Below are 11,689 nucleotides of genomic sequence, written 5' to 3' on the forward strand. Positions count from 1 at the left end.
AATAGTTCTTGATGATTTTACGAAAAGGTTCCCAAACTTTACTGCAATTGACCCAAAGTCCAAACTTTGCTCCTGTTCTTTTGTCCCGCCCACACAGCGCACTCGCCGGCGGCAGCGCGGGACGCGCGCCACCCCTCCGTCGCTTACGTGGCCAATCCTCCCCGCGCTCAACACGCACTACTGCCACTCGCGCTAGCGCTGCTCCCTCGAGCTGAACGCTCTATCCCCCACCTGGACCTTAGGTGTGAAGGAGAGAGGAGGAAGGGAAAGAAAACAAGGAGCCAAGTTCTCCTTGCAGTCAACCAAGTAGAGCCATGTGCTATCGAGGGCATGGCGCTAGGGAGGGGGGCATCAAGCAATTGAAGGCTCGATTTTGCACTTGATTGGAACGATTTGAAGTGGATTATAGAAGGAAGGTGGATGGAAACGAAAGAAGAGGAGGACGCACTCCTGCTCATGGTGGCCAGAGGCGTTGTGGCTTAGCGCTCGAACAGGAATGAGGCTAGGCACGGGGAGGACGAGTGCTTGCCTAGGCGACGGCGAGGACGGCAAGATGCGCAACGCCTGGGCAATGGCATGGGGCAAGATGCGGGTGGTGCCGATGGACGAAGATGCAACAATTGGTTGGATGACGATGAGTACGAGGGAAATCGAATGAATGGATAGAGCGGAGGTTAAGCGGTGAATTTTTTTATTTCCATATGTGGGTCCCACATAATAAACAGATGACATCAAAATACCCACAAATATCTTCTACTACTATACTTGCAAAGAGACGCACCAACGCATTGTGAAGCGAAGCCAGCATATTGGAACAATCGAATAATAACGTGAGAGTAAGTAAGGACCCGTAGCAATGTACGGGTATTTCTGCGTAGTAATTAATAATGGAGGCTATAATACCCCTCTTTGACTTAAAATAAAACACCGAACTCGTCCTCTCGCTCGCCTCTCGCACAATTAACCAAAGAAAACTCTGAACATATAATGTAGATGGAGTCTCTCTTCTTTATTACATCAAAGACAATCTCTCTCAGTGTCCGATCTTATAACACGAGTTCCTCCATTTTTATATGCGGATAACAAACTTTTAACATTAAGTTCCATGTGGACCGAAGGTTTAATAATTTAGCTGCTGCTGATGTAGTGGTTCATCTTGTCGTAGTACCTGTCCCAGATCATGAGCCCTCCATAGTTGGGCACCTTCTGTGCGAACTGCAGGATGCCGTAGTAGAGGTCCTTCTGGAATAGGTACGCGTCCTTGTCCGCCTCTGGCGACGCCACGACGCCGACGAACACCCGGCTCCCCGGGTACGCCGCCGCCCACTTGTTCCACGAATCGAACTGGCCCCACTCGCACTTCAGGTCGCCGCCGTAGAGCCGGACGTGGATGCGGCTGAACAGACCCGTCGCCAGCGCCGCCGTCAGGTCCGGGTCCGGGTACGCGCACCGCACCGTCGCCGTCAGCGTCACGCCGCGGTAGCCGCCGCGGCTCCTGCCGTGGAGGCGCCTGGCGAGATCAGCGTAGTGGTCGGCGGCGGCGGCGCCGCCATGGTCGACGTAGAAGTCGACGCCGTCGAGCGCCGCGTCGCCGAAGGGGCGGAGCACGCCGGCGCGGGAGCCGCCGAGGTAGGCGTCCCAGAGGTGGTCGGCGAGGTCCGCGGCCGACTGATGGGAAGGGAGGGAGTAGTTGGCGCCGCCGGCGGGCCCGCCGATGGAGATGAGGACGAGGATGCCCTTGGACTGGCAGTGCTTGACGTCGTCGCCGACGCCGGCGAGCGGGTGGCCGGAGAGGTCGAGCGAGGGGGCGACGTGCCCGCCGAAGCCGGTGAGGAAGGAGATGAGGATGGTGTTGTAGGTGCCAGTGTCGCAGGCCTCCCGCAGCGTGCCCTCGTCCTTATTCCGGCCCCAGAACACGGCGATGTTGCCCGGGCCGGCAGCGAGTGACCCCACCGCCAGCATGGAGAGGAGGAGGACGGGAGCTAGGAGGAGGCTGCACCGCAGGGACGCCATGGTGGTGTGCGTGGTGGTCCGGTTGCGATCGAGATGGAAACGCGGAGCACGAGGATTTATATGCGAGGAGATCGGGTGGGGAAGAAGATGAGCATATGATTTGTTACCTAACCCACATGTTATCACGTTGCAGAAGATAAGACGCGGAAGCATGCATCATCAGTTCATCACTGAGAGAGAGAGAGAGAGAGAGTGGGGGGCAGCGCTAGACGAGCTTGCACACGCTGAACATGTGTGGGGGCGTGTCGGTGGTCAACGACGCTGACCGCGGCGGCTGCGCCAGATAGCCGGCGAGGTTGGCGTTGACCGCGCGCCGCTGGAGCCGACAACGAAGCATGCGGAGAGAGAGGCTCTGTGGAAGGGTCACTTCGCTTCAGGGCCCACCGAGTACGTTTACCGGGGGGTTTTTTTTCCAAAATTTAGTTCGAAACAGTAAGTTAGAAAAGTTAGTAACAAAATTTAGTTAGATTAGACAAAAAATTGTTGGAGCAATAAATGTGATAGAAATTTCTTGTAGAAAATATGTATTAGTAGTTTGGTCATTGTAGTTTTTTATTTTGTGCGCGTGTAGCTGGCTACTCTCGTATTTGTACACCAACTTTTGTATGTCCATACACTCGTTTTTTGGCTTAGATTAGAGTAAGTATAGTTCTATGTGATACTCTAAAGAGAACTATACTCCTTTTTCTATACTAGAACTAGAATAATGAAGGGCCGAGGGCGTATGGGCTTTGAATTTACTAGTTGTACTGGCCCAAGCTTATTTAATTAAAAGAGCACAGCCCAGTTAGCAACAGCCTTTTATTTGGCAGGTATGCACTATCCATTTTGTCAAGTAAAAAAAAATCATCGCATGTGCTTTGGTTTCGCCCCCTGAATTATGCTTGGAGTTACCAAGCGCTCTAACATTTTAGATCTTTCTAATTGTCTTTTTGAACAAAAATAAAGCAGATATTTCTTGACAACATATAACATAGCACAATAATGCTGTTGAATCAACTATTTCCGAGCACATATATGAGCTGGCCCGCCAAATATGGCTGGGAATTTGCAGAACAAGCGCTGGCCACAGTTCAGTACAGAGTAACTATAACATTCCTGAATCAGTTTGATCAGCATCAGAACTAAAGGCAGACTGAGTTTGTAGAACAAGCGCTACAGAGTCACAGTTCAGTACAGGGCACCTATAACATTAGTTCTGAATCAGTGAAGGGAGGGGATTCTCAGTATTTACAGGGCAATCACTACCACCAAATACTGATTCCAGCATCAGCAATCTGCTAAGCATTTCACCGTTCTTTTCTTCTTCCCAACACACCGCTGCTGCTTTCTTCTTGAGATGATTGTGTAAGGCTTAAGCAAAGCTGCCCTGGCAAAGAATCTGTCAGGCTTGAAGAGTTGGTTGCTGCGCTTCTGATGCCTGAACATTCATGCTCTGGTGATGAGGATGTCCCTGGAAAGAGCTGCAGCTCCTGAGGCGGTGGTGCATAAACTTCAACATCATTGGCAGAGTGATGCTGACTGTGCACTGGTGATACTGTAGTCGTTTGATGCGCCATGGCTACAGAGCTTAAATTAGGAATGTTGCCCCACATGTGATGTGGCATGGGGTGAGTCGCCAAATCAGGACTTGTAGCGTTCGCCACTGGATGTGACATCCCAGGACTGCTTAGACTGAGACTGCTACTCCCCATCCTTGCACAGAGATCGTTTGCTAGTTCTGATATTTGGGATTTGAGTGTAGTATTCTCCTCTTGCAGCTCGTTCTTCTCTGAACTGACCTGTCAATCAGTATACTTTAGGCTTAACAGGTGCAATACAGATAGTAATCTGAAACATCTACCAAAGTGTTACATCAAACAAGCGGTGCAATTAGTGTAGTAGCCTCAAATGAGAATGATGAATAATTAACTAAAATCTATTGAATATGTCAGTCAGTTTCGCATCTCCAGTTAGTTTCAATGAATCATTTGCTGGACTCACAAAAGATAATGTGTCCTACTTTTAGAGGAACGACTCAAGCTAGATGTTTTTATCCTTCTCAACAAGGAAAGTAATAACTGTAAGATATTGGTTTTAAAAAGTGTGCAATAAACCCCTTTTTCCTTTCGGTCTATAATTTGTCTCCATCCTTTGACAAACACAAGAATTCATGCAGCATATAGCATTTCAAAAATTTTGATCAAGAATATAAAGTGCTTGAATTCAGAAACTCACATATTGTTGTTCCGATAGAAGAGCAGATTGTTCCTTTCTAAGAGATTCTACTTGAGTAACCAGATCTCGCAGTACTCGCGCAGCATCACCTAATACCGTGGCTTTTCCTGTATTTTGTCGATCAAGATCTGCAATAGCAGAACTATGTTGATATGTGCCTTAGTTATTTGTAGCCAAACCAACAACCCTAACACAGAGAACTGTAAAATAAAGGCAATGTTCTGCAAGCAACAGGAAGACATGATATTATGCAATCATATTTTATGGCACATGATGCAAAGCAGAAAGCGCCAATTTTCATCATAAGTATGCAGTTCAGCAGATGGCACTCCCATCAGAATACACGAGCACATGGTACATCAGCAAGGATTATCCACAGTGGTGTTCCATTCAAAAGCACGGCATAACATTAATAGATTAAACATACATTAACTTTGAAGCAGTAGCAAATTTAGAAGTGCCGCAGTAGAAAATTTAGAAGTAGCACTTTGGCAGCCAAATTAGCAGTTCTTTGCATGGCAACAATCACAAAAGTACTCAGTACAGATGGTGCTAGCATGCTGATGTACAAGACGACACAAGGATATCCTTAATGGCTTGGCTTATTCAAGACGCAATAGTATGATGATCCATAGAAAAAGGAGAATGAAAACAACAGAAGCAAAGGATTGCAAATAGTTTTCAGAATCAATAAAAGGAAACTTGTAGGGGCTAAATTACAAGTTGATGACAACTTCTGGCTTTAATATTTTGTTCTCAGAGTAACATTAACATGGGGTGGAGCACTCAAGATGTTCACATGGGGTCAGTGGACCTTTTAGACAGGAATGGAAAATGACATGAGTTCTCTAAGGTGACACATTGATATACCAAATGGTGCAGATATACTATGCACATGGGTTCTTGAAAGAAGAATATAAGCTAATTTAATTTATAATTACAGTCCTCACTGAAAGTGCATGTATCCTGGCTCAAATGGAGAACAGAATGATGGAATCTAAGTGCTGATGCTGATATATTCTCAAGAGAGTAAATTAATTCTATAACGTAGCATACTGTACCAACCTAGCATACTGCCGAGCTCAAGAAAAAGTTCATTTAACTGATCACGCTTGAGCTTCTCTCGTTCAGCTTTATGAGTTTTCTTTGGAGTCTTTTCCTGAGATCTTTGATCAAGAGACCTGGAGCAGAATTTTTTTCAGGAAACAGGGGAAAAAGTGCAGCAGCAATAAAAATGGGTAGGCTGAGTGAGGGGGTTAACTACTACACTAGAGCAAATAAGTATGAGAAAAGAATGGACAGGATTATATTTCAGAATAATTCCAATGCTGAAATATAAAAATAGGCAATTTAGAGTTATTATCAGTTAAGAGACTAGGTAAATCTGAACTCCAAGAGATCTCTGAATATCAACTTCGAACAAAACATATTCTTAGTGTCAGTATCATATAAAATTGTAAACTGACACTTGTTTCTTTGATTTTCCAACTTGATTGAGATTTAAAACAATAGCATTCTGACAACAACTACTATCATATATAGATCTCATTCTAATGGGGCAAATAGTGACCTATAAATTTCACTAGAGGTGCTAAACTGTAAACCTGTTTTATGACTCTGTCCCAGAGCTTAGAGGTCCTACTACAGGATTAAAGGAGCAGGAACCCATCTGCACAGATCTTGTCCTACTCCTACACAGTCTTTACTCTTTAGTTCTATGACATTTCTTCTGGTCACTTTAATATACATGTGAGTTATTCCTTATATGTAGGGAACTTTCCCTATCAAATTTTGTTGTGACTTCAGATAAAAGGATCACAAAATCTAGGCAGAAAAATAAAACACACAACTTCCTGTGAGTTCAAACACCTTAAATCATTAACTAGTCTAGCTTTTATGTGCATTCAGGTGAGAGTGACAAGCCTATGGGACCAGATGAGCCTGCTCACTTATGAAGCTATAAAAACAAACAACTCCATCTGACATGGAAAATGGCAAGCAGCAGAGCGACTAGCCAAAGAACTTTAATAGGTGAAGAAGAGAACTAAGTCAAACTAGAAGGTAGAACAGGAATGCAAGATTTAACCATAAATACTTTTTTTTTGCCTTTGAAACATCTATTCACAGATCAGTGTAGCTTATATTGTGCATGAATGAACAATTCTCATTTTAATCAGTGTACTTTGCAGTAGATCAAATGAAGAATGTGAGGATATTGTAATTATCTGATGGACATTAATATTTTGTATGCAAGTGTTTTTCTCTACAACAATCGCCCAAGATAAGTAGTTGACTAACAGCTGATGCAGTAGTAAATGCACTTAGGTTCATCTTCATGGTAGTTCATGATCATTTTCTTCTATGCCTTTGTAGCTATATACTTTAGACACTACAGCAAAATTCATAATTTCAGAAAGATACATGCAACTAGAGCCGGGAGATGATCTAAAACAGGAACAAATACGGTCACGTGCGTTTTAGACTAATCAGCCATACTGTAAAAAGAACAAGGATTACTGCTATGAAATAAGTATTACTTATCCTATAATTAGAGGCTAACCCATGAACAGGCGTCTCAGCAGCAGCATTTGAACTTCCAGGTAGCAAATCTGAGCTTTCTGTGTCAGCCACCATTCCCAGATTAATGTTCCTGCATCATAAATGGATATTTAAGCACTAAAAAGATGAAACTAAGTGCAATAAAAAGGCCAGCGAATACAGGCTGCAAGCTATCAGAGCACCAAATTCAATCCACTTAAAAACTCTGGGGTTTGATGAGAAGCTATACCACGGCATTATCAATTGCTCACAATACCACAAAGAACTAAACTTTTAACCCCCTAAGAAAAGAAATATGAACCAAAAGCACTGTATGTCTCAAATAATTATATGAGCCGCACATAACCACATCAAGAAATAAAGTTTATGTGTGGGCTTGGGACAAAGGATCAGACCGACAGCACAAAAATCCATCTGAAACTGCATCAAGAACTCAATCGCTAATTGCTAGTATTGTATTACTACCAATTGCTCCAATAACCTATCAAATACGGCCAACTTTACCGATCCAACAACAGAAAGAATCCTCAGGACAGTAGAAGATAAATCAATCAATCTACTCTTTCTTTTGCAGCAACAACCAAAAACCATGAGCTGCTCATGCAATCCATCACCAAGCTGAAGCCAATCCAATCCTACTAACTTTATCCGAATTCAATCCACACAAAGAATCCAATACAGACACTTCAAAGCATACCAAAGCAACCCTGTAACACACCAAACAGACCCCTTCTCCCTAAAACCCTCCTCAAGAAACCATCGTCTTTCTCTCCTTCCGCAGCAGCTAAACTAAGAACCGCGCAACCAATCCAACACCCATATCAAAGCACCAGCTTTCGCAATGAATCCATCTGAAACTAACCCAGTTTCTACTACCCTTCCTGCTCCGTACCCACTGAGCCATGCCCGCACAAAGAACCGAACCAAGCTTTGGTCCCCCACGCCCACCCAAATTCAGATCAAGACAAGAAACGATCTTTGCGGCTCGGGTACCTCGGCCTCGGCGGATCTTGATCCCCAGCCAGGCGATCCGCGGCGGCCGGCTGGGGTGGCTGACGACCGGGGATGGAGGGTGGCCGGATGCGCGCGGGCAGGTGCAGTGCAGGGGACGGCTGCCTGGGGGAGTGGGGATGGAGGGAGGGAGGCGAGCACACGCACGCGGGCGCGGCGAGCGTGTGGCGGCCACCCACCCGCACACTTGGGTGACCCAGGCGGCAGCGCGGCGACACATGGCGTCGCGGCCGGCCCCACCGGCCACGGGAATTCCCTGGTCGACGCAGATATGGATGAGGAAAAAGCTCTGGTACTGGTAGGATTGGATCGGGACTGGACGATGAATGAAAGCTCCCGGTGGATTGGGATGGGATTGAGTTGGTCCCATCCAGGTCGCTTCATTGATCTGTGACACTGTTTTGCCACGTTGACATGGAGATCAACTTTACTTTGCTGGAAAAACGAATTATTATTACTAAGACTGTTAATATAGCTCAAAAAATAAGAAATATGCTTTCCACTACCCAGTAGGAGTATATCTAAAACTAAGGCCTTGTTTACTTCCCTCCAAAATCCCAACTTCGACACTATGCAAAAAGAAGATTTCCCATCACATCAAACGTGCGGTACATGCATGGAGTACTAAATGTAGATGAAATCAAAAACTAATTGCACAGTTTTGTTGTACTTTGTGAGACGAATCTTTTGAGCCTAATTAGTCAATGTTTGGACAATAATTCACAAATACAAACGAAATGCTACAGTTGCGCATTTATGGCAAAATGTCAATTTTACCCCTTCCAAATTGGGAACTAAACAAGGCCTAAGGATATTTTAGAAACCCCGTAGGCTAACTGCGTGATAGCACAATTTTATGTGTACCTGTTGAATATCGAGTAATTTTTTTTATGGCAGCGTATTTCGAACACCTACACTCTAACCCTCTCCACCGACCACCCCTGTCACCACTACCTTGCCTACGGTATCTCCAATATTGGTGAGCACTTTGGTAAACTCGTGTTTTCACCCGTGTTCCACTACTTCTTTTCCTGACTCCTCCGTCCTCTATGCCCTCAACCCTACGTTCGTCCTACCCTTCTTAGTTCTTACATGCCTCCGAGTAAATTTATGGCTGAATTTTGCTGCAACACCAACCTGTTAACTCGTAGTGCCTCTTCTAGCCAATGTGGAAGCGGTGGTCTTCCATCTCCCTTAGCCGGTAGCGGCGCCGCCTCACCTTGCGTCGCTAGCCACCGTGGAAACGGCGGTCCTCCGCCTCCTAAGGCCGGTGGTGGTGCCATCCCACCCTGCGGCGCTAGCCACCATGGAAGCGATGGTCCTCCACCTCCGTTGGCCAATGGTAGCGCCGCCTCCTCACCCTGTGTCGCTACCCACCATGGGACCGGTAGTCCTCCACCTCCTGTGGTCGGTGGTGGTGGTGTTACCTTACCCTGCATCTGTGACCACCTTCGGCGGCCTTTCATTAAGCTAAGAAGAAATGTGAGTATACACAAGGAAGACGCAAAGAGGAACAATGTGAGTCCACCTTGCAATGGCCAAGTGGTTAGCCCTTTGAGGCAGCATCCCCCTATTTATAACAAAAAATATATGCCTTTGTGATGAAGTTTTGATTTATTTTGGCAATTGCATGCTTTAGAAAATCATAGGAACGACACCTAAGGGGGCTATGTGGCATTTACATGTCGTGGAAGGATGACACATGGACACCTTGCCTTTATTATGTGTCATGTATAGCTTTGTGATTTCATAAGTTAACACATAAACTAATACAATGTATCACCTTATGGCATTAATATTCTAGCAATTTGGATATTATGCAAACTTGTGAATATCTGGATTTTTGGGCAAGGTGTTTGGAGGGACTTTTGGAATTAATCCTTCTAAATCCTAAAAATAAAGATTATTATCTTTTGGACCTTCTTGAGAGATAGACTTTGCTTTTGTGCCCTTGGTATGTAGGGCACCAAGAAGATCTAGAAGCCTTCCTCTTCTTTTCCTCACTTTTTGCTCACTTTCTTCCTCTATTCATATCAAGGATGCTCCTTTCTCCACTTTAAGAAACATTGAATCCGACCACACCCATTTTAGATGGAGGCGATGGGAAACTAGTGAAAATGGTGGGTAGAGCGTAGGAGTAAACGAGGGCAGGCATCTATGCTGGTGCATTGGTAATATCTTGAGCAATGGAAGCATACACAAGTGGCTTCTATCTTTGTTTTTTAGAAACATAGTATTGAAATAGACACTAATATACACGCACCCACACCTATAAACACATATAGAGACTATGCCATTATCGATTCTTAATATTAGCGAAATCATCGTAGGCACCTTAATAATGGCGAGCATATCCTCTGCCATTGAATAAATAACAACTATTAATGAGATACAAGTTATGCTTGGTTCTCAAGTAGGAGTAGGCACCATCTTGTAGTTCACTAAACCTTTATATACACCAAACATCTATCGGCCCTTAGCCATGTCACCATGTTTTTAAGACCCGTATAGACCTTAGAAGCTAGTGATGCACTTAATAGATAGCTACTCTTTGCCTTTGTTTTTTTAAAGAAAACATGAAGAATTTGTTTGAAAACAAAAAAAAACTAGATCTTAGTACTTAGATATTGTTATTTTCAATGGCCGGAAAAGGGATAAGGATTTCTCCTTAGGACACGAAGAAACATAGTGCAGGGAGGCAATATAATGTTTGTAGAAACAAAATCATAACCATATAAATATTCATGTGAGCCCAATAAAATCATATAACAAAATTCACACCACATGAAACTAATTGGATCATAAAGGGGCAGAGCTAGTTGAGCTAATGGCAAGGTCTTCTCTACAAGAGGATGGGTTCTAAAGTGTCAGGAATAGTGAATTTCCACTGAATTTACCAAACATATTTAAGGTCCATTGATTTAGTTAAAGACCTCCAGCTCCACCGTTGATCATGATGTGTGAATCTCATAATCAATGAGCATCATAGAAGAAATAGAGGGCGTAGTAGTTAGATAGTATAATTCAAGCATATATTCAATATACACGAATAAAGTGTAGTTCAAAGCATAAATAAATTCTCTAGATGGTTATAGAGTCCTCTGCGAAGGAAGATTTCTGTGCTCCAGCCCCATCAGGTGCTCCCATGCACCGGATGGATGGCATCAGTTGGATGCAAGACGGGCGCACTAGATGCATGTACTTTTGCATTTTAGCCCTTGTGTTTTTCGCGAATCAACCTGCAATCCAACATAGATGCACATCCATCTTGTGCATGGGAGCACCTAATGGGGCTGGAGTACATGAATCTTTCTCGTCCTCTGCGTCTACATGCTCTATTTGCGCTCCTTTTTCCAAGTTTACATCAATTTTCTATGCCTCAATGAGTGGCCAACCTTAATTCAATCTACCAGCTCACAAAACCTACTTAGCTCGCAGGGGCGGCTCCAAGGTTCAAGTGTAGGGGTGCTTCTTTCCCTCCTCTTCTTCCTTCTTCCTCTCTTTTCTTCCTTCCTCCTCCTCCTCCTCTCTAATTTACTGAAATTGTTAATGGTAGCCACACTTTGGTGAATACAAAAGGTGGTAAATATGAGACACAATACAACCACATGGATAGTAAATTCAAAAAAAAAACTACAAAAATCAACTAGAGATATGGGAAGATCTACAGAGTAAATAACAATCAAACACCAAATCTGGCATTTATCATCCCATGACAGTGATGATTATGCCCCATAACACAGCAAATTACACCATAATCAAACCCATGACAAGGAACAGGAATAATCCAGCTCGGATCAGATCTTAGGAGATGCTATGAAAAATATAAACATACCATAAATATATATATAGGAGCATCCGAATAAACCGGCGGATTATCCACCGGCTG

General features: G+C 44.3%; 2 protein-coding genes across 2 annotated transcripts; both read right to left on the reverse strand.

The window, feature by feature from the left end:
* Positions 1 to 969: 969 nt before the first annotated feature.
* Positions 970 to 2,163, reverse strand: LOC101759561 (xylanase inhibitor protein 2-like). The gene has a single exon (XM_004979577.4). The coding sequence runs from the start codon at positions 2,011 to 2,013 to the stop codon at positions 1,129 to 1,131; it is 885 nt and encodes a 294-aa protein (XP_004979634.1). The 5' UTR covers positions 2,014 to 2,163; the 3' UTR covers positions 970 to 1,128.
* An 835-nt stretch (positions 2,164 to 2,998) lies between these two features.
* LOC101759966 (transcription factor BHLH062) lies at positions 2,999 to 7,988 on the reverse strand. Its single transcript, XM_004979578.3, has 5 exons — positions 7,783 to 7,988; positions 6,791 to 6,880; positions 5,296 to 5,411; positions 4,231 to 4,358; positions 2,999 to 3,794 (listed from the first exon to the last, which is right to left on the reverse strand). Exons 2-5 carry the CDS (start codon positions 6,862 to 6,864, stop codon positions 3,303 to 3,305), a joined length of 810 nt encoding a protein of 269 aa, XP_004979635.1. The 5' UTR covers positions 6,865 to 6,880; positions 7,783 to 7,988; the 3' UTR covers positions 2,999 to 3,302.
* Positions 7,989 to 11,689: the final 3,701 nt, after the last annotated feature.

Source organism: Setaria italica, chromosome VIII, assembly GCF_000263155.2.
Source record: "Setaria italica strain Yugu1 chromosome VIII, Setaria_italica_v2.0, whole genome shotgun sequence".
NCBI lineage: Eukaryota > Viridiplantae > Streptophyta > Magnoliopsida > Poales > Poaceae > Setaria > Setaria italica.